The sequence below is a fragment of the Carassius carassius genome, chromosome 13 (genome assembly GCF_963082965.1).
Source record: "Carassius carassius chromosome 13, fCarCar2.1, whole genome shotgun sequence".
Taxonomy (NCBI): Eukaryota; Metazoa; Chordata; class Actinopteri; order Cypriniformes; family Cyprinidae; genus Carassius; species Carassius carassius.
Window position 1 is genome coordinate 9,479,997 of NC_081767.1, and position 21,168 is coordinate 9,501,164.

General features: G+C 34.2%; 2 protein-coding genes across 4 annotated transcripts in view; both read right to left on the reverse strand.

Annotated features, from left to right (window-relative positions):
- Positions 1-847: 847 nt before the first annotated feature.
- Positions 848-15,105, reverse strand: LOC132155951 (guanine nucleotide-binding protein subunit beta-5b). Its single transcript, XM_059564741.1, has 13 exons — positions 15,024-15,105; positions 14,203-14,352; positions 12,866-12,977; positions 10,790-10,926; positions 9,568-9,609; positions 8,888-8,964; positions 8,560-8,692; positions 6,604-6,747; positions 6,157-6,248; positions 4,720-4,768; positions 4,134-4,230; positions 1,383-1,549; positions 848-1,015 (listed from the first exon to the last, which is right to left on the reverse strand). Exons 2-13 carry the CDS (start codon positions 14,326-14,328, stop codon positions 1,004-1,006), a joined length of 1,188 nt encoding a protein of 395 aa, XP_059420724.1. The 5' UTR covers positions 14,329-14,352; positions 15,024-15,105; the 3' UTR covers positions 848-1,003.
- Positions 15,106-19,555: 4,450 nt separating this feature from the next.
- The window catches only part of LOC132155952 (unconventional myosin-Va-like), a 92,273-nt gene continuing 90,660 nt past the window's right edge, over positions 19,556-21,168 (reverse strand). For all 3 annotated transcript variants that reach the window (XM_059564742.1, XM_059564744.1, XM_059564743.1), the window contains one exon: positions 19,556-20,714. In XM_059564742.1, the coding sequence (XP_059420725.1) occupies positions 20,562-20,714 (153 nt within the window). In that variant the 3' untranslated portion in view covers positions 19,556-20,561. The remainder of the gene's footprint in view (positions 20,715-21,168) is intronic.

Here is a 21,168-nt window from a genome sequence, read left to right on the forward strand (position 1 = left end):
GGTTTTCTGTTGCGCGTATTACGTTGTGAGTATTATTCTGTAACTCCGAGAAGCACCGTGAAACTTATATTATTAAACGATTTCGGCTATATTTTGACGTCCCTTTTTGTTGTTGTTGTTGATATTAAAATATTTTAACTCGTATATTTGAGTATTTAACTCCTGTATCGTACAGGACACGCGCGCGCCATGTTTTCTGGGGACATTCCATAGACGTAATGGTTTTTATATTGTACAGATAATTTTTTTTATCACTATCCTTGTGGGGACACCACCAGGTACACACACACACACACACACACACACAGGAAATTATCTTTAATTCTCCTAAATACATTGGCAACATTTTACAACTAGAAAGAGCAAACAAAATTAATCATAAAGTGTATATTTTCAGGACAATACTGATGTGGACAAACAAAGCAATCAGCTAACTGTGATTACTAACTGCTGATTTTGATGAACTGTATAACACTTGATATGAAAAAAAAAACTTACATTAAACATTTATCTATATTTATGACATTCTAGTGCAGGCAAAACTCATTCATTTAAGTACATTTCAGATTTCTAGATATATGTGCTTGATCTAGACCAAATTTACAGGTACTAAAATGAACTCTCTTCAAGTCATTTAAATATACCTATAAAAGTATAGATTATATTAAAACATTTAGGTTTTTAATTAAAAAAATATTTTACAAACCAATACCTGAACAGCAATCCTTTTCAAATTGTGTACTATGTATGTATGTATGTATGTATGTATATATATATATATATATATATATATATATATATATATATATATACATACATAAACATATACATATATACGTTTTATATATATATATATATATATATAGGTGAGAAGCCAAGGAAAAGAGACATCTAATTGTGCTAAGATAATAAAAAACTCTAAATAAGAATCCCTAAAGGCCTACTGTGTGTTGTGATAAATATCTTGTTAATATGTCTTGTTACACTGATGCAGAACAACTCCTCAAGCCCATATCTACAACAGAGAAATGAGATAAAATTAGGATATACACTATAAAATTGGTAAAATAATACAATAATTGTATTACAAATCAAGATGATCACCACAGCATTTGCTAATTAAGAAAAGAGGAACAAATAAGGTTCTTTTCTATACTTGTTATGAAGGTAAGAAAGAAAAGACCACGGGAAATCTATGACCTATGTTGGGTAATTCCCCTGCAGCTCTCAAAGGACAGACATCAAATGAAAGTGTAAAACACCTATAACTGCTGCCAGTCCCTATGATTTATAGTTAGTCCTTGATGCCAGTAAAGAGATAAATGTGTTATACAGTATATACGTAAGCCACTTTCCCCAGATGACCTGAAGTAGGCACTCACCCGCAAAGTGTTGTCCCATGATCCCGAGCAGAACGCGGTACCATCAGGAGAAACTCTGACAGTGCTGACCCGATTTTCATGGCCAAAGAGAATTGCCACTCTGGTACCTTTCAGGACATCCCAGACGTTAATTGAGTAGTCATTATATCCTGCAAACAACAATCGACCTATGTAAAAACAAGGAGGAAACAAGGGAAAAGGTTATTTTTTAGTATAATATTAAGTCAAGTCGCATATTTATAGCACTTCATATAACACATGTTCAAAGCAGCTTCACATTAACAAACAGGAATATAACAGAAATGTTGCAAAATTATATAATATGAATTCAATTTCAGATTTAAGGCAGCTCTACTGACAACACAGTCTCAGTTAATTTAATGTTGATTCAATTTAGCTTAATAACATTGTTGCAAAATTAATCAGTTATAAAGCAAACTCAATTCAATTATAAAAGCAGCTCTATAGTCAGTAGAGCTTAACAAGTCAGATTAGTGTTAAGTTCAGTTCAGTAACAGTGCAAAGTTCATCAATTACGAAATGCGTTCAAGTCAGCTATAAAGAGCTCAACAGAAGGCAAAAGGGTCATTATTCAGCCCAGTTCAATGTTGATTCAGTTCAGTTCAATAACAGTGTCTCAAAGTTCATCAATTGTGCAACAAACTGGATTCAGCTATAAAGCAGATGTATAGGATTATTTTTTTTATCAATATTCAGCTTTTTAGTGTCAGTGAAAATATTACAGAATATAAATGGTCTTTTTGTCTTGTCTTTTGTATATTTAATTGCAAGTTTAGTAATATTGTTCAGTATAAATGCGCAGACATTTTTAATCTTCTTTTAATGACTCCTTTTCATCATTTGAAAGCTACACCCAAGAGGAAGATTATCAGTTAATGGAGCATCAGTGAAATTTGTGTTGCACATGGCTTGGCCTCACACCATTATTCCGCTAAATCCTCTCCTTTTGGGTTCCACAAAAAGTCATAGAGGTTTGGAACAACATGAGGGTGAGTAAATGATGACAGAATTGTCATTTTCAAACCTACTATTTACACTCTCTGAATATTTCTTTTATGATAAGTGTTTCTGAAGACTAAAGTACATCATAATACACTTCTTGTATTGTCATAAGTCTACACTCCCTAATGAGACACATGTTAGACACAATGCTATCCTGGCACGAGTTTTGGCATCACAGCTGAGACACATGCCTGTTCACTAATAACCATGTGTCTTGTGTACCAAAATAAGGTTAAGCACACTGTATAGTCAGTGCTTATAAAAAGCCCTAGTAAAAACCTAGAGGAGTGTATGGGAGTCAGTGTATCACATGAAAGAGCAACATGCTGACCGATGACCAGTTCAAGAAATAATTGACCAAACAATGAATATTCTGTCATCATTTCTCACCCTCATGCTGTTTAAAATGGTATGACTCTATTCTGTTAATCTCTTTGGAATGCAATGAAAAAAGAAACTGGATTTCAAGATTTAGTTTGGTTTCATAAAACATACATTATATAAGTCTTCCGAGTCTAGTGCAACATTTTTGCTTTCGTGTGAGAAATATATACAAATTAAATTTGTTTAAAAAAAAAAAAAAAATCAGTCCAAAAATGTCATTCTTTTGAATCCCTTACAAAAAATAGGAAACTATACTTTCAGTCTACTTTTTATGTACTTTCAAAAATGTGCTTTATATACTTCTCAGAAATATACTTAAAATGACGATATACTTGACTTATATTTAAAAAAAGTCTAAATATATTTGAGCCTTACTAGTGCTCCGAGAATCCGTGTTTTCATACTATTATACCAGTACTCAAAAGTATATCTTTACATACTAGAAAGGGGGCAATTTAGTCCCAAGGAGTATTGAAATAGTACACTTACAAGTATACTACTAGTACACTGATATTTGTATACTTATTACATAAAGTATACTTAAAACTAGACTTGACCTCTACTTAAGTATACTTGATTAAATAAACTTGAAGTATACTTCCTTTTGGTAAGGGATGTCATACAGTACATATGCAATGAGTCACATCATGTTTGACATTAACAAAATTTGGCATGACAGATTTTTAACTTCCTGTATGACTTTCAGTTTTTCTGAGGAACACAAATATTTTGAATCATTTTGATTTCTTGCTGAAATATCCCTACAATGCATAATATTTAAAATTAAAAATGCTCAGTTGACAATTGAGAATTGCAGCTAATGTAAGATTTTCAGTGAATAATGAGTAAATTTGGTAACCCTTTATTTTGATGGTTCCCTTTATACCTCCTGTTGACTATAAGTAACTTTGCAAGTACATGTCTTATTCTACTCACCTTACCTAAGAGTTTAATACCCTACTAATGCTATAATGCAAGTTAGTTGACGTGTAGTTTCAAAGGTACTTACAGTCAACAAAATGTCTATAAGGGGACCATCAAAATAAAGTGTTAGCTAAAATTTTGGTCTGTTGTCATATGGGCTTGAAATATAGGAGACATATAGAGCACATTTATGATGGCTGGTGCTTTAATGTTGCAGTCCCCATTCAGTTTCAAAGTATGGAAATGAACACTTGGGACATTCTTGTTTGTGTTCAGTGAAAATAAAAACACAAGAAAAACAAAAATTTGAATGGTATGAGGGTGAATTAATGATTTTTGATAAATTATTACTTTTATTCATATACATTCAAATTTTTTAGCTGAACACTCCGGTTTAAGGGCCTATGTCTGCTTTCTCACCACTGAGGGAGAAGTCCACACTAGAGGCTCCAAATATGATACTGTCTCTGGAGTAGATGGCAACCTCACGGTCAGCTCGCAGGTCATACAGACGACACTGAAACAACATGAACGGTTCACAGTGAGATCAGTATGAACTTACAGAGTCTGACTCATCCAGTCTCAGACTGACTAACTGACTGACTGACTAACAGGTGACATGATTTGATTTGAAAACAAGAACACAGGCTTACGAAATACTAAACACACAAACATCTATTCTAATACACTGTCACACATAATCAGTCAGCTGAGTATCTAGAAACCTAATTAGATGAACATTATTGAAAGATCATCAAAAGATCTTTGTGTATGATTAACTAAACCAGTTATCAAGCCGTTCATTTCAGTATGGCTCAATAGTGTGTGTGTGTGTGTGTGTGTGTGTTGTTTTACAAGGGTGAGTACTAATCATTGGACACAGAGCAACAGATTTTACTTGACTAACTCTGAATCTTTCTGGCAATTCTTTGTTATCTTTGAGAAGCCTATTGATTGTTTTAATATCTATATGGGGTAAATGGTGTTGTAATGTAGAAAAACTTACAGTAGCATCATCAGATCCAGTCGCAAAAGCATCTCCGCTAGGGTAATACCTGCATTCATATAAAAGGTTACAATTTCCACAGACAGGTAAGATACTAAGTATATAAAACCATGCTCTTCACTCACAAAAAATAGTCTTCTTTTAGCACTTTATTTTACACCAGCAGGACAAAACACAAATGTTTCGGCTCAAGGCCTTCTTCAGTGTGTTGAACAATTCAATCCCTCCCTCCACTTTGAAAGCTATAAGATGGAAATTAAATACAAAACTAGATGATCTTCGGAGAAAAACTTGATCAATTCAGGATGGAATTACTTAATGTCAAGATTCACCAGTTCAGCAGAGACACCATGGACTATAAAGACCTCAAAGTCTACACTTGGATGTCGACTAAACCAACAACCTCAGCAAAAACAAGGGGGTTTGAGACTCACAGGTGCTTCTGAATCAGATGATGCCTATACTGTACGTCGTCTTCTCAAACTACATTTTGACAACGAAATCCTTTTTTGGGCCAGCACAGCCATTCCAAATGCAATCAACCTGGAAGAAGCCAACTAGAAGAGTACGTCGGGTAAAAGGAAAAAGACTCCGGGAGGTAACTTCTCCCAAATGTGCTATTTTAAATCAACTAGAAAGAAGTTTACAGATTAGTCGTAGTACTTCATATGAATTTGATGTACAGGTCAAATTTCTTTTTCAATTATTTCGATCTAAATGGTATCCAGATATGTGGTTAAATAATGCATTAGATAAGGTTAATAAACTGAATAGAAATTACCTTTTGAAATTAGAAAATCCACCAAAATCTTTTATAATATTTCTCAGTAAATTACCTGCTCAACTCGTAACGTGATCTATATGTTAAAATGTCATTGTCAAAAGATCAGGTAGTAGATGATGGAGATTGTTTATTTATTAAACTATTTAAATGTGAAATTGCTATAAATATGGGATCTTCTGTAATTCTGTAATATGGGTATATTATGCAATGTATTAATAAATTTGAAAATTTGTGTAATATACAAATAGAAAATGTCAAGCATTTAATATATATATATATAATGTAACTATATATTAATATGTATATACATTTTATAAAACTACTGCTGTACTATATAAAAACTCAACAACAATGGCTGCTTTTGTTGTCCTCCAGATTTTTCATGCCAAATAAGGAATAATGGCAGTAAATTGGCATAAAAACATGTCCAACCCAAATGTTTACACTAAAGTCAGATTGTGAGGAAAATCTGATATTTATCCAATTTATTTCCACATGTTAAAATGGCCCAGATCAGAATAAGGAAATATCAGAAAATATCAGATTCAAAGCAATGTTTGATGTTCACAATGTCATGCACTGGGGGAAAAGAACTGTGCCTTGAACGTAGCTTAAGAGCATGATCAAAAAGTGCCAGGCAGCGGGTCACTCACTTCACACTGTTGATGTCAGACTCATGCGTTTCAAAGGACTGAACATTCTGTCCCGAGCGCATGTCCCACACATTAGCCTTCTTATCACAGCCCTGAAAAACACATAAAGCACTTTAGAGATGGGCAGAACAACACTCGCACAAAACAGTGTGAATCTCAGGAGAATGATGTGTCCAAAAAATAGCTACACATTACTCAAACAGCCATTGTGACTAAACAAAATCCTAACATGTAAAATCAATCCATGATTTACAATGTAAATGATGGCCATTAAGAAATGATCCTTTATATCCAGTGCTTTCATTCACCTTTATAAACTGAAATGAATATTTAGCTGATTCAGTAAATTCAATAGTAATCACATGTGTTACGTGAGTGGGGGTTGGGATGTGTGTATACGTGTAGAACACATGAGTATATGTGTAGATGGTGTTTTGAGGATCTGACCCCTGATACAAAGGTGTTTCCTGTTTCAGAGGGTGCGAGGTCCAATGAAAGAACATCAGCCGAGTGACCATGGAAACTCTGCAGCAGCTGCCCACTCTCGACATCCCATAATGCACATGTTCCATCACCACTTGATGTCAGAATCTGCAACACAGACACACACACACACACACACACACACACACACACACACACACACACACACACACACACACACACTTGTGTCTGTCTTGAACTAATGGATTAGTAAGTACAGATTACTTAAAATTCTTCCTGATATTTTGCAATGACCTCAAATACATATAACACCTGTATCACCCTCTAGTGGAGATAGTGATCATTACCATTACCTCAGGACCACAAAGCACATGCTCCAATCAAGTGGCAACCTTCCAGTTTCTCTCATGAAACCAACAAGGAAGTGACTAAAACTGCAATTCATCGACTGGCCGCTTGAGGCTGGCTTCAAAAGGGAGTCAGTCCCATAGACTCCCCATATTAAAAAACCCAACTTTAGAGCAGGAAATAAATATGTTTACAGCCTGGTACAAAAAGTGGTGTTGGTCTCATGACAACTGTGAGGGGGGTGAATTTTTTATTTTTTTTTATAACTCATCCGTTTAAATTATATTAAGCCTTAAAGTTCTGGATAATAAAGGGCGTGGCCACTTGAGTGACATGTGGATTACCGCTGATGTCACCACCATCAAACTAGGTGGTTGCGGTTTCAGCAACCAGATCCCGCCTCTTTGCCCATATTTGATTATCCGAGAGTGAAAAATCATAATCACTGGAAGCTACGGAATTTTCACTTTCACGTTTCACAAACAAAATATTTCACTTCATCTTTTTAATATCTTTTTTTGTTACTGACAGGAACATAATCACAAAAGTGGAACAATCTGTGATGTGTGACAGTGCAGAGAGAGAAAACCCCAACCATTTCTTTTTTTAAACTCATGACAAACAAACCCAACAGAAGGCTGTAGTGATTATTTTTAGAATTAATAATCCCAAATGACTGTTACACTCACAGAACAGACCGAATCACAGATCTCATGCTAGAAAAAGAAATAAAAAGACTTTTCTTACTGATCCACGCCAAGGTTATTTTTAAAAGCAGAAATCACATCAGGGGAACTTCAGGTGATTGCTATGATATTTGCAATGAGAAATGTGATAAATATCAGCTTAATAACTACAGAACCATCACAGACACACTTACTAGCCTACAGCTGAATTATTGAACTATGAATCAATATAATTTGACCATCTGTGCACATAGCACTCTGCAGCTCAACTGATCCCTGCAGATCAAAATAAATCCATAAAAAAATAAATAATAATACAAATTAATTAAATATTTACAAATAAAAAGATCTTATGTTTTTCTCTCAATTTTTAGAGCTGTGAATGTAATGTGTTGGTGTGATTTAAATTAAAAATAGTCTGTTTGGCACTCAATTTATTACACAACCAAAAAATAAATAAATAAATATAAAACTGAATCATTCTAAACACATTTCTCTAAAGCACTGTTGATTGATTAAGATGTAAAACTTTTACAGTACCAACTATTACTACCTTAACAAATAATGGTGGAAAATTAACGTAGTAATAATGAATATAGAAATATAAATTAATAGAAATAAATATAAATTAATTTGTGTTGTATAAATTGTAGATAGATTAAAAAAAAATAATTAATGAGAGACACACACAAACAAAGTATCTTGCATGAAAACATCTTATAATAGCAATGGTAATAATGATAATTGTTAAACTCTGATCCTGACCTGATAAACATTTATGACATTATTAATATGTTTGTAAGCGTGTTTTTAAAAATGAAGGCTTTCACAAGCAAAATAACCCTGTAGACAAACACACACAGACACAGACACAGACACAGACACACAGACACACACACACACACACACACACACACACACTCACCTGCATGTCAGAGTTGGTGAAGCTGCAGGATGAAAGATAGTTGGTGTGCATGGCCACAGATTTCTTCTTAGCAGCCAAGTTCTCATTTTTATCCAAAGAAAGAGGATAGACGGAGCATTTATTATCCAAACCACTGAATGAAAGGCAAAGAGAAATATTAATAGTTTGCAGAAATGCATGACAAATAATATATTTCTATTTTGACTGATATATGGATTTCATCTCAAAGCTACACTCATATTCTCTGAGCATTGACCTATGAAATTATGAAACTAACTACTACTACTACAACTACTACTAATGCTTATAACACTCTTATGATACTTACCCACAAGCCACAGCACAGCCAGAAGGGGCATAAGCACATGCCATGACCCAGGTGCAGGGCATAGTGACCGCATGCTCCTGTACAACACACATCACAAAAAGCATTTACATTTTGATCAAGACAAAGGGTCTGGATGCATTTTGCAGATATTTATTAACAAATCAAAGTAACAACTAACATCATAAATTTATTTCAACTTATTTGTTTTTGTAAGTAACCTTGTAATAAGCAGTATAATAATGTAAAGAATATATATGAAAAGGGTAGGTGCAAACATGCCTAATTAATGTCTAAAATTATGTTACTGTTCTTTTTCATTTCAACAAACCACATACACAAATGGAAAAACTTGTTATTAAAACTGCTTTTCTCCATACATGCTATTAAACACATGCATCAAAGACATGTAATGAGAATGCAGGTTATAAAAAAAAAAAAACTATGTATACATATGTCTGAGTATTTAAATGGTCCTGTATACACATGAAAAAGATTCTGCATGCCTGATGTGTTCATGTGTGTGTTTATATGGCTGCCAGATTAGTTTGGCAGTAATACCCCCTGGGGGTTTCCATTAGAGTGCATAATAACTATAAAACATGCAGATTATTATTTCGAAAAGCTCCAGCACTGCAAACATCACCCTAGAGTAATGTGTGACACAGATAAGAAAAATGTACCTTATTGGTTGTATATGCATCCCACACAATGACTTTTCCATCCTATAGGAGAGATCCAACATTTCAGCAGAGAGAAAAAAGAGTGGGTGAAGGTTTTGGAGGAGCCTTTCCTCCAACAAAAAACGACCATATAAGTCGTTTGTGCAAGCACCTTATTACGACCTATATTTACGTTTTAAAATTAAGCGCCCTCTAGCGGGCATAAAAATAATGACAGTATCGCGTTGCGTCTGCCATCATGAAATGACGTATAACGTCATTACCAATCAAAACGCACGTTTATTTAAATGCAATGTGTGGACTTTTCACACTGATCTCACAGTAATTCGTACATATTTTACCAGGTGGCTTATTCGTTCGAATGACCACACCTAACCCCACCCCTAAACCTAACCCTCACAGAAATCATGCTAATTATGATTTTTTTTGAGCATATACATTTTACGTGCACGTCCGTTCTCTGGGTTCGAACCCATGATAGCATGATTACATATCAAGGTATAACGCAATAATCTACCAACTGAGCTACACGAAACGCAAATCAGAGTGCAAATAAAAGAGTACAAAACATTAATTTGTAAATGACTTTTTGCCGTTAGGGGCACAATCGTAGTATACGCTCTGATGGGTCGTATTTCAGGGATTTGGACAAACGACCTATACGAGCGTATTGGTTGGAGGACAGGTTGTTTTGGAGAGTTACTTTTTGCCTCGTTGTAAAGGAACAAGAAGGCGTCGCTCATTAAATATAATAAAGATTGTGGATAACTAATATACTGCAGCTTCTAACTCTTTTGGATAACAAATCACATTTCCTAAAAAAAACATCTGTCTCTATATACCGTATTTTCCGGACTATAAGTCGCACTTTTTTTCATAGTTTGGCTGGTCCTGCGACTTATAGTCAGGTGCGACTTATTTATCAAAATTAATTTGACATGAACCAAGAGAAATGGACCAAGAAAAAACATTACTGTCTACAGCCGCCAGAGGGCGCTCTATGCTGCTCAGTGCTCCTGTAGTCTACAATGAAAACATAGAGCGCCCTCTCTTGGTTCTTGGTTCTAAATAAAGGCGACTTATAGTCCAGTGCGACTTATATATGTTTTTTTCCTCGTCGTGACGTATTTTTGGACTGATGCGACTTATACTAAGTTACGACTTATAGTCCGAAAAATACGGTATGGCAACAGTGTTTAGGTATGACAATATGTTCTGTTACCTGAGAGGAGCTGACGATTCTTCTCTTGTCCCGGCACCAGTCCATGCACAGCACTTTATTCCCATGTCCTTTTAAGGTTCTCCTGGTCTTCATTACAAACTGACCCAAAGCCTCTATATTCTCCGCCACTTGATGCACTTAAGTCAGAGAAACTAATCTCCATTAACCACATCACCACCTGTAGTAGCACATTTCCTAAAAACTCATCTTAACATCAGCATAGTACTTTAGGACACTATAACAGTGAATGTGTATAAATACAACAAATGTCTTTAGCGCAGACTTAGTCAGTGTAATTGTATGGGATTCTAAAAGACATCATGTATGTTTTTTCAGGATTTCGCACTAAATTCTGCCACAAACTTAAAAGCTACGGCAGCCGTTCCAGAAATTCATGCCTTTTAAAAAAAAGAAGAAAAACAATTATAAATATTTCAAATGTTAAATTTATCAGATGAATAAATAAAAAAAGTGAACTGTTTTAGTGGAGTCCCGGGTCATGCACTCTCATAAAGTTTTATATTAGTATGCTTGTATGTTTATTTTTGTAAAATGGTACACACTTTATTGCTATTATGTTATCAACCAACTTTGCATCCACACATGCAAAGTTGGTTGATAACATAACAGCAATAAAGTAATAGCCTAGTTAACAATTACTTGTTTACATAGGATATATAATGTATTTTATATTAATTGGGAACTTATAGGCTACACTTTGACCATTCAACATGGGAAGTCAACCTAACATTTTCTTACATTGATATTGTTTATTTCTTACTCCTTAAAGGGGTCATATGATGTTGCTAAAAATAACAGTATTTTGTGTATTTGGTGTAATCAAATGTGTTTATGCGGTTTAAGGTAAAAAAAAAAAAGCACATTGTACATTATTGTTTCTCTTCTATGCCCTGCCATTTTTACAAAGCTCATCGTTCTGAAAAGCGAGGTGTGCTCTGATTGGCCAGCTATCCAAGTGCATTGTGATTGGCCGAATACCTCAAGCGTGTGATGGAAATGTTACGCCCCTTGCCATACTGTGATCCCATGTCCTGGAGCAACCAGACAAAAACAATAGAACGAGGCATTTGTTGCATCCAGTGGGGACATATTTATTTATTTTTTACGTCTTTTTACATCATGACGTAGATATGGGGTGTGTTTAACAGAGACGTTTTAGGAGGGTGTGGACAAGTCTTAACTTTTATAAAGAATATCTCTTTGGGTTTGAGACATTAGTCTTTGCAACTTTAGGGATATTATCTATTCACAAACAGCTTGTAACACTCCAAAGAGTAGGGCAAACTCGAAATCGCATCATATAACCCCTTTAACTGTTAATCATGCTCTTAATGATTTAATCTATGCCATCTCTTGGAATACCTGAAGGCCAGGCTTTTCCATCACTCATCATTAGAACCCATTGTACACATGGCTCTCCATTCTGGCTTGTACGCGCTCTTATGAAAAATGTACCATAATTCTTAAATGTAACAATTTGTTATAATAAGGCTAGCCTATTAATCATTATCATGTCAATAACGACTTATTTTTATGAATCTTTATAACATTTGTTACAAAAAAACAAGAGCCTGTACATTTAAAAACAATAGCTACAACAAGCCACAGTTGTAATATAAATCAATAGGGAAAAATCTTAAAGCCTTAACTGATTATTTTTTATAAATTTAAATTAAATTATAAAGTTGCTCAACATTTACCATAGTTAATAAACTTATACACTAAAACGTGATAAGTATATAGGGCTGGTGCAAGATTATGTTTTCTCCTCTTTTCATCAGTCTTTTTAGATTATGTGCCTTTTTAGATTATATCCCCCACCCTCCACTGCTCAGTAAAACGTTTTTAGAAATACTACATCATATATGGACACTGAAGAAATGCATTAATGTCTTACATTTAGCTGGTGTTTGACAGATATTTCTGTATTTCAAATCGAGCTGCCTAAATATAGTCCACGGAATATTTGGGCATCCCGCGCATTAGCTGTGATGTCCGTGAATGCAGTCTAGCTAGGCAGCTTGCTGGGGTTTGACACACAGCTTTTTTACTCACGCTCGACGTCGTGCAGTTTGGCTCTCTCCTCCTCTAATTTGGCTTTCAGAGACTCAGACTCCGCTTTCAGCGTATTGGTGGTTTCGCCCTTCGCCAGTCCCTGACAGGCCATCTTTAAGAAAGCACAGATAGATGACGGACGTTTAAATAAATATGCTCTTTATTATGAGCCGAGACTGATGGCCTACTGCAGTCTGCACACAGCTGATGCTCTGACGTGAGCGCAAGCGTCACGTGACACTTCACCACCATCAGCATCACATTTATTTCTGGAGCTCACTGACTAAAGCCCCAAATCATTCAGTCTTTCAAATCGTTGTTTCGAAATGGTTTTGCTTGATTTTTCTTCCATCATATTTGTAATATAATAATATAGGCTACCATGTTGGTACTGGTCTAACTAAATAGCAGCGGTTAAATACCGAAGCTCTTAGATACAGCACTTTACACACGTGTTCTGTGTGATGAGATAAAGTTTTGTAGCATCTGACACAAAAACTCTGAGCCATTAAATCAACAGGACAAAAGTATGTAACAGTTTTTAAAAATGTCCACGTGACAGATGAACGCTATAAAATTATGAAGGATCAAATAAATAATAACGAAACATTTGCTTCAAGATTTACTTTCAAAATAAAACAATACGTCTAGATTGATAAGAGGATAAACATTCAATGCATGTGGTGAAAATGAACATCAACAGAAGTAATGCATATTCAGCTTTATTAAAACAAACAATTACTTTTAAAACAATTCAAAAAGCATTGCAGAGAGTTTTTTTATTTTTATTTTTTATAATTCAAATAGGCCTAAATTGGGGGAAATTATTCTGTGTTTCAGACCCATACTGTATCATATTCGTCTTATTTTCATTTACATTGTTGTGGTTGATTTTGGTATCACGTCTAGTTACTCACCAACCCGTTATCACCAATCTTCATCTTGTGATGTCAGGATGTGTTTGGTCCTGTACTTAAAATAATAATTGATAGTTTCATGTACAAACTGTTGAGGCATAAAGTGATATTGTGGTATAGCCTTTTTTTTCCTTTTTTTCTCTCCCCTAATTAGAATTCATGTTATTTTATCTTCTTAGTTTTGTAAGTCTATAAATGTTACAGTGATGGCTGATTGTACTTCATTGCAATTTTATATATTTATAATGATATATTATTTATTATTTTAACTTTAGTCAAGTTCTACGAACAGACCCCCCCCCCCCTTTTTTTTACAGTAAAGGTAGCAGACAGAAATCATGTTCTGGAAGATTAAAGTCTTAAAATACACATTTTGTTGTTGAACTCATCCTGACGCAGTTAAAGTGTGTGATAACATACCAGCTCCACACACAGAGAACAGTAGTTGATGGGCTCATTCTTCAGATATATATTCATCAGAGGTTTGTTTTGACTGCAGTTATCACACGGGCCAAAAGTGATGGCCAAAAACGTTTGGTCGCACATCTTCGAGTCTGGTTGAGGATGGACCTGAACACATGAAGAGGAAAAAATATTATTCACAACAACCAAAATCCACACACACTCAAAGACCACAAAAATCATGGGTGTTATTCATTATAATATAATGAATTTATTATAAATGTATTAGAACATAATAAATAAAATGTTATTTATTTATACTATGTTTTTCTTAAAGACACACTCTCCGATATGTCCTGACCAAACTTCCCATTTAAGTAAAAAAATGCATCAAACACCAGGAAGAAAGCTTTCACCCTGCGTTTTTAAATGTAATTAATTTATTTATTTTTTTTGGCATGGTGTGTGCGCTTAATATACAGATAAGAAGTAGTTGTTAAAATGACCGTACAAATGTTTAGTATGTAAATGGAAATAGTCATATAATAAATATTATATTATACATATATATAAAAATTATAAATATTAATGCTCATCAATTAATCTTTCAATTACAATTGTAACCAATAACTACAACTTTAATGATACCAGAGTTCAGTAATGATCAATATTTTACTGCATTCAAACTCGCTAATGCAATTTATTTATCTAAACAGAGCAGTAAACTGTGCTGTGATTAAATGAAGGACTTGCTTTTGTTAGAAAACACCATAAACCTGTAAATAACATTTTTCAGATTCATTTTACACATTAAGTGAAATTAATTGATTGAAACTTACCTTTCAAAAGAAGTATGTATCAGGTGTGTGCTTGCAGGCTGCACTCTTAAGAGGGAGGAGAAAGGGATTGAGCCTGGGCAAGCCATAAGCTCCTTACACTAACATTAGGGTTTAAACCCTGGAGACTCACACATAGTACTGCTTAAGCTTGTTAAAGCAGTTCCTCAGTGAAACAGCAGAGACAATATTTATTGTGGTCTTCATAAATTGGCATTTCGATTTTAAGTTTGGCCTTTTATCAAATCGAGTGACAGAGGAATCAACACAGGCTGCGCTTTGTCACTGAAGCAAACTGTGAAAAGTGCTAAAGTCTGAACCACACATAGTCATGTTTTGAGCCCAATCATGCAGGTTGATCTCCACACTATCTGACCTGCTACATTTCAGAGAGAAGAGAGAAAGGCAGAGTAGAGAAGTGTCGTGGGTTGACGTTTCCTTTTTAAGTCACTAGAGGGAGCTGTTAAGACCCTCTCAAAACTAAAGTGGCTTCAAACACTTGATCTGCTCAATGTCTCCCTCTACTGTTTTCTAGGTGGGATATCATATAAACACAGTGGCTGTGTAGTGATCTGGAAATATTAATTAATGTATGAGGTAAAAACCTAGTTAACAAATATTTATGTTCTCATAACCTTTTGATAACATTCCCATTCAGTTATATTACTAAATATCCAACCAATCCAACCCCCACTCTTAAGAAAAATGGTGTTGAATGATTGGGCTTGTAACAATAGCAGAGAAGCAGAACCCTTTTTATAAGGTTCCATAAAGAGCCATGCTTTGAAAATGCTAGAACATTAATATAAAGCTATGAAGAACCTTTTATTACTCTGTTTTCATTAATACAAAGCCATTTTTCGAAAATTTGGGATGTTTTGCAAAATGCAGAAAAAAAATCAAGAATCTGTGATTTGTTAATCCTCTTTAACTTTTATTTAATTGACACGAAAGTACAAATAAAATATAAGTCTTCAACTTATAGGTATTTGGTAAATAGAAATACATTTTGATTTTGATGGCTGCAACACACTCCAAAAAAGTTGGGACAGAGGCAAAATCGAAGTGAAAAGTTTATAGGATATCCTAATTAAACTGTTTTGAAACAGTTGGCAGTAAACATTTGAGGGGTGTCATGTTCGGGTATAAAAGGAGCATCTCAGTCTTTGCAAGCAAGGCTGGATCATTGCTCATCCGTGATATTTAAAATGATAATGCCACAGAAATGTTCTGGAGGTCCACCAAGTTTGACAATACTCATTTGAAAATGTTTGCGATTGTCTTTCCTTCTGTGTTGAGAAGTATATCAATAGACTTGCTGACTGCTATCAATAGAAATTGATGGACTGCAATCAAATTGTAGAAACACCCATCTAATCCACAATAAATTATGTTTTTTTAAATATGAAACTAACACCACCAGTATGTGGTGGCAAATCGCTGTCTTAATGAAAGACTCATGGAATCATGATTCATTCATGAACGAAGCAAGAGATTTTACGATTTTACGAATCATTCTCAGCTGATTCATTAATACTGGGCTTCATTCAGAGTGCAACTATTCTGATGTGAATTTATTCTGAAGGCAGTGGATATTTCCATTAAGTGCAAATGGCAATAGATTAAATTCACACTATGTTAAATCAATATGTGATAGTAATTAGATGCTATTAATACTTAATGCAAACAGTGGTATTAAGTATCAGTTGGCTGTATTAACTATTAGTATCTGGCAACAGAAGTATGTCTTGGAACTTATAAGGTGTGTTGACAGATACATTAGCCTACATGTCCTTCCCTGTTATTCTCCAGAAGTATCTAGGTTTGCCATTTTAAAATAGAAATATGTTACATGGTTTTGTAAATCATTAAAAAGAAAACATTCACATAGTGCTGAATTAATTTAATTGACTTGAACAGCTTTTGAGATTAGTATATCACTCCATGAAATTGCACAGATGAACACATGAAATAATTACAGCTACAGGAACTACAAACTCTCTGAACAACCGGTCTGAACAAGTTGAAGGAAGAAGCAAACATATGAGATGTTCAACTGATCTGCATTACTACAGCATCTATTAATGTCTGCATAAGCTGTCTTTATACAAGCATGAGAGCAGGCTGATCTTGATACAGTGAGCATCAGACTGTGGCTGATGTAATATGGATGTCATTTTTTACAAACCACTTAAGAACTCAGAGCTTGGGAAAGTCTAAAACAGGGCTGTTGAGTCTGAGATTTTTTCAAATGTGCAAATACATTTTTTAAAGAGGACAATTATACCAGTTTCTACAGGAATGTTATAGATGTACAGTATGCTTCACAAGTGTAAATAAAGCAAATTAATAGAACATGTAACACTGCAAAGAAACAAACGTGTTAAATTGACGTGTCGTCCATTCAGAGGTAAGGCTTTATCTAAAATATGACAATGTAAATAAAACCATGTACAAACACGACAACATTCAATGATTTTTTTCCCAGTACAACTACTTCATTATTTTCCATTTGAAGTGATATGCATTTTTTTTTTTTATCAAACTGCATTTGTAAATCTTCCATTTGTTTGTATTCCATAAGAACTGAACTAACAACACAATAAAAAAGGCAAAGGTCACATTCACACAATGGTCCCATGATCATAAACTCCTGAATGATTCTGTACACTGATGACAATTCAGATGTTGAATGCTGCGCTCATCTGAATTTAATATTAATAAACTCAAAAAAAAAAAAAAAAAAAAAAAAAAAAAAAAAAACACTGATCGCTATTTTTGTCTTGTTTTCCAATAAAAATATCAGAATGAAAAAAAATAAATCTAAAATGATGTAAACAAAATAAATCTTTAACTTTTGTAAATGCTTAAAATATGGAACAATTTGCCAATGAGGTATGAAATAAATAAATGTAATTCAAGATATGCAAAAAAAAAACAAAAAAAAACATCTAACTGGAAAACAATACAAAATTGCTTCGTAAAATGGTTTGCACCATCATGTATGCACACACGCATTTTTTTCTTTTCACAATGCATCACAAACATTGATCTCCAGCAGAAAGCAGTTGAGACTGATAGAACGATACAGAAGCACTGTGTGACACGAGAAGGACTGTAGCTACAGTAAGGCATGATAAAATCCCAGTGCACTATAGTGAAATGGCTTAAGATTCTCTATTTAGATCCACAGCTGTGTGTTAATGGCCGATTTTAAAGCTGAAAGCCATGCAATAGACAGCAGAAACATAATATCAACATGCATCATTTGACCCTAAAATGTTAATAATATAATATAATATAATATAATATAATATAATATAATATAATATAATATAATATAATATAATATAATATAATATAATATAATATAATATAATATAATATAATATAATAATAGGGTGTGCAAATGTCTGTGCAAATGTGTGTGATGGAAAGCATGGCTGCACAAAGGTGACTGCTATTATTTCAGGAGTTACAGATCAAAACAAACAGCTCCCCAATAAAAGCTGCCTGACACATTCAAGATAATACTGATATCCAGCCAGACGGGAACACAAAAGACAAACAAGCAAAACAAAACATGACAAAAAGAAATTTGGCCATATCATTTTACGGCATGTGCATCCAATAAAACAATAGCAGTTTCTAACCTTTAAAAACATATAATACGGAAATAAATAACGGCAGGCTTTTGAAACATCTTGTAAAGTTGTAACCATCTCATGTTTTGAGAGAGTGGGTAGTTTTGGGTTTATTTTAGTTCTGTATGGGATATACAGTGTGCTTTTGTGCATACAAGACGCCTCTTTGAATCCCACAAAAAAACATTTTCTTATCTGTCTTTCCATCATCATCATCATCATCGTCATCATAAAATAAAAAAGAACAATACAATGTTTTTTGTTTTTGTTTGCCCATTTGCAAAATTAAGGCTATTTCTCCACCAATTATCATTAGTTTAATACAAAAAAAATAATAATAATTATGTTATTTTAATTGAAACATACACATGTAAGTAATGGTAATATATATCACTGCATTACAATAGTGAGAATTTGGGATTAAAATATTAAAATATGCTTATTTGTGATGAAACTAATTCAACAGTACACTCATAATCTTCGTAAAACAGGCTTAATGTTCTTAGTGCAAAAACCGTTTTGTTATTTAAATCATTTGATATTTCCCTGGGACATTTCCTCATGAGAACCAATTAAATGCTGGGAGCTTCATTAAACCTCATTCAGGAGTCTAGATCCCACCTGTTCAATGCTGACAGAGCGGTTCAAAACAATCCCATCATGCACTGGGTCTGGACTGTACCATCTATTTGGAAATGATTCCTGAAGATCAGAGATGTAAACTTGAGGAAGCTCTTGAGGAAGAGATAAGCTCTGGGACAGTGCATGGATGCCAAGTTTTCCTTCCGCCAGAGTTGCACCAGACATGACTATTTATTAGCTAATCAACATCACCACAAGCTACTAACAAATAAACACCTATGTTAATGAAGTCAGCTGAGCCCCAAGCTCTTCTTTTTTTTAATCCCAATGATTCTAAGTTATTAATCTGATATGGACGAGTGCAGAGGACTAGAGTATGCTCCGCAATTGGATATCCATGTTAGCTAGCATCTGAGAGAAAAAAATTCAAATCTGACAGGGTAAAGCAATAAATAAAATATCCTAGCATCATACATATTTATAGATATTTATAGAAGTGTATGATTTTACATCCCCGTGAACTTATTCTGGTTGTGACCTGAAAAGGCATTAGAGTTAGAATGAGTTAACTTAACCTTTATTGTTCCTTTCGTAACATTCAATAAGTGAAACATCTTTCAGAAATATTCCAGTTTAAGAGGTGAATCTCACAAAAAAAAATATCAAGATTTTTATCCCACAATAAAAAGAAAATATTATAAGAATATATTTTCAATGCAGAAAATGAAGAACGGGTCTTTTCAGAGTTTTGAGAATTTCTGTTATTGACTATTCTCAGTGTTAATTCTGATTAATAAAACCTTAATTTTTATCCATTAAAAAAACATGGTATTAATTATTAATTAATTACTGCACTCAAGTGAATTTCAATTATTATTTTAATCAGCATATGTTAGCAAATACTGTACATGTATAACACTTTTTTTCATATTACAATAATACAATTTTTTTCCTTTGTATTTCAGAAATAAGAATTTTTAGAGAAAGTTCTTAATTGCCTTGAAAATATCATATTGTCAAAATAATAATGATTCTAAAGATGAGCTTCATTTTCTTTAAACAAAATATAGTTATATGTGTTTCTTTTAATTTTGAGGTCAATTGTTATCTGAACACTTGCTTGACAGGTTTTGTGAGATTCACTCTTTTATTTAATAAATAAAAGTGATGAAGAAGTGAAAAATGAAGGACTGAAGTTGACATTCTCTTTAAGTGAGTGGCTTAATTACCTATAAGCATTTTCTTTTTATATATATATATATTTAGGCTCCCTGTTCCTGCCATGTGATTGGTTGAGGTGAGGTGATTGACGGGTCTACACACGAGTGAGGAAGCCCACATTGAGGCTGCTGGGTATCTGAATGGTTTCCAGGGCCAGGGAGGAGGGGTTAAAGGGGAAGGTCACGGGGTAGATGACTTTGGTGTCCATCAGCAGCTGAGGCATCTCCTTTCGATCCCGTAAACGTGTCTGGCAGAGCAAAGACTCAGATTGAAGACAAACATACAGTATAATGACTTAAAAATCACAAGAACTATTAGGCCCCTTTCACACTGCATGTTGGTCCCTGCCGGGTCACTTTCTGTGTGAACACAAACACGTCCCTGGATCGGGGACCTAGTAACATTGTCGGGTTCAGTCCCAGAACGAGCGCTGTGTGAACAAAGCCCAGAACTAATGCCGTAAAGTGTGTGTCGTAGTGATGATGCACGTTATCGCGTGACTCTTTTACCAGGTGTTTTGAAGACAGATCAGCGTTTGCAATGAAAAAATATGTGCAAACTGTAATGAAGCAGAGATCAGTTAGTTCCTCACTTTCCGCACTGAAGCTGAGATTGTTTGCTAGTTTAAATGAAAGTTAACGTGCCTAGCGTTTTCGACTCGTACATTACACGTCACATCCTGATATCACGTGTCTTTACAG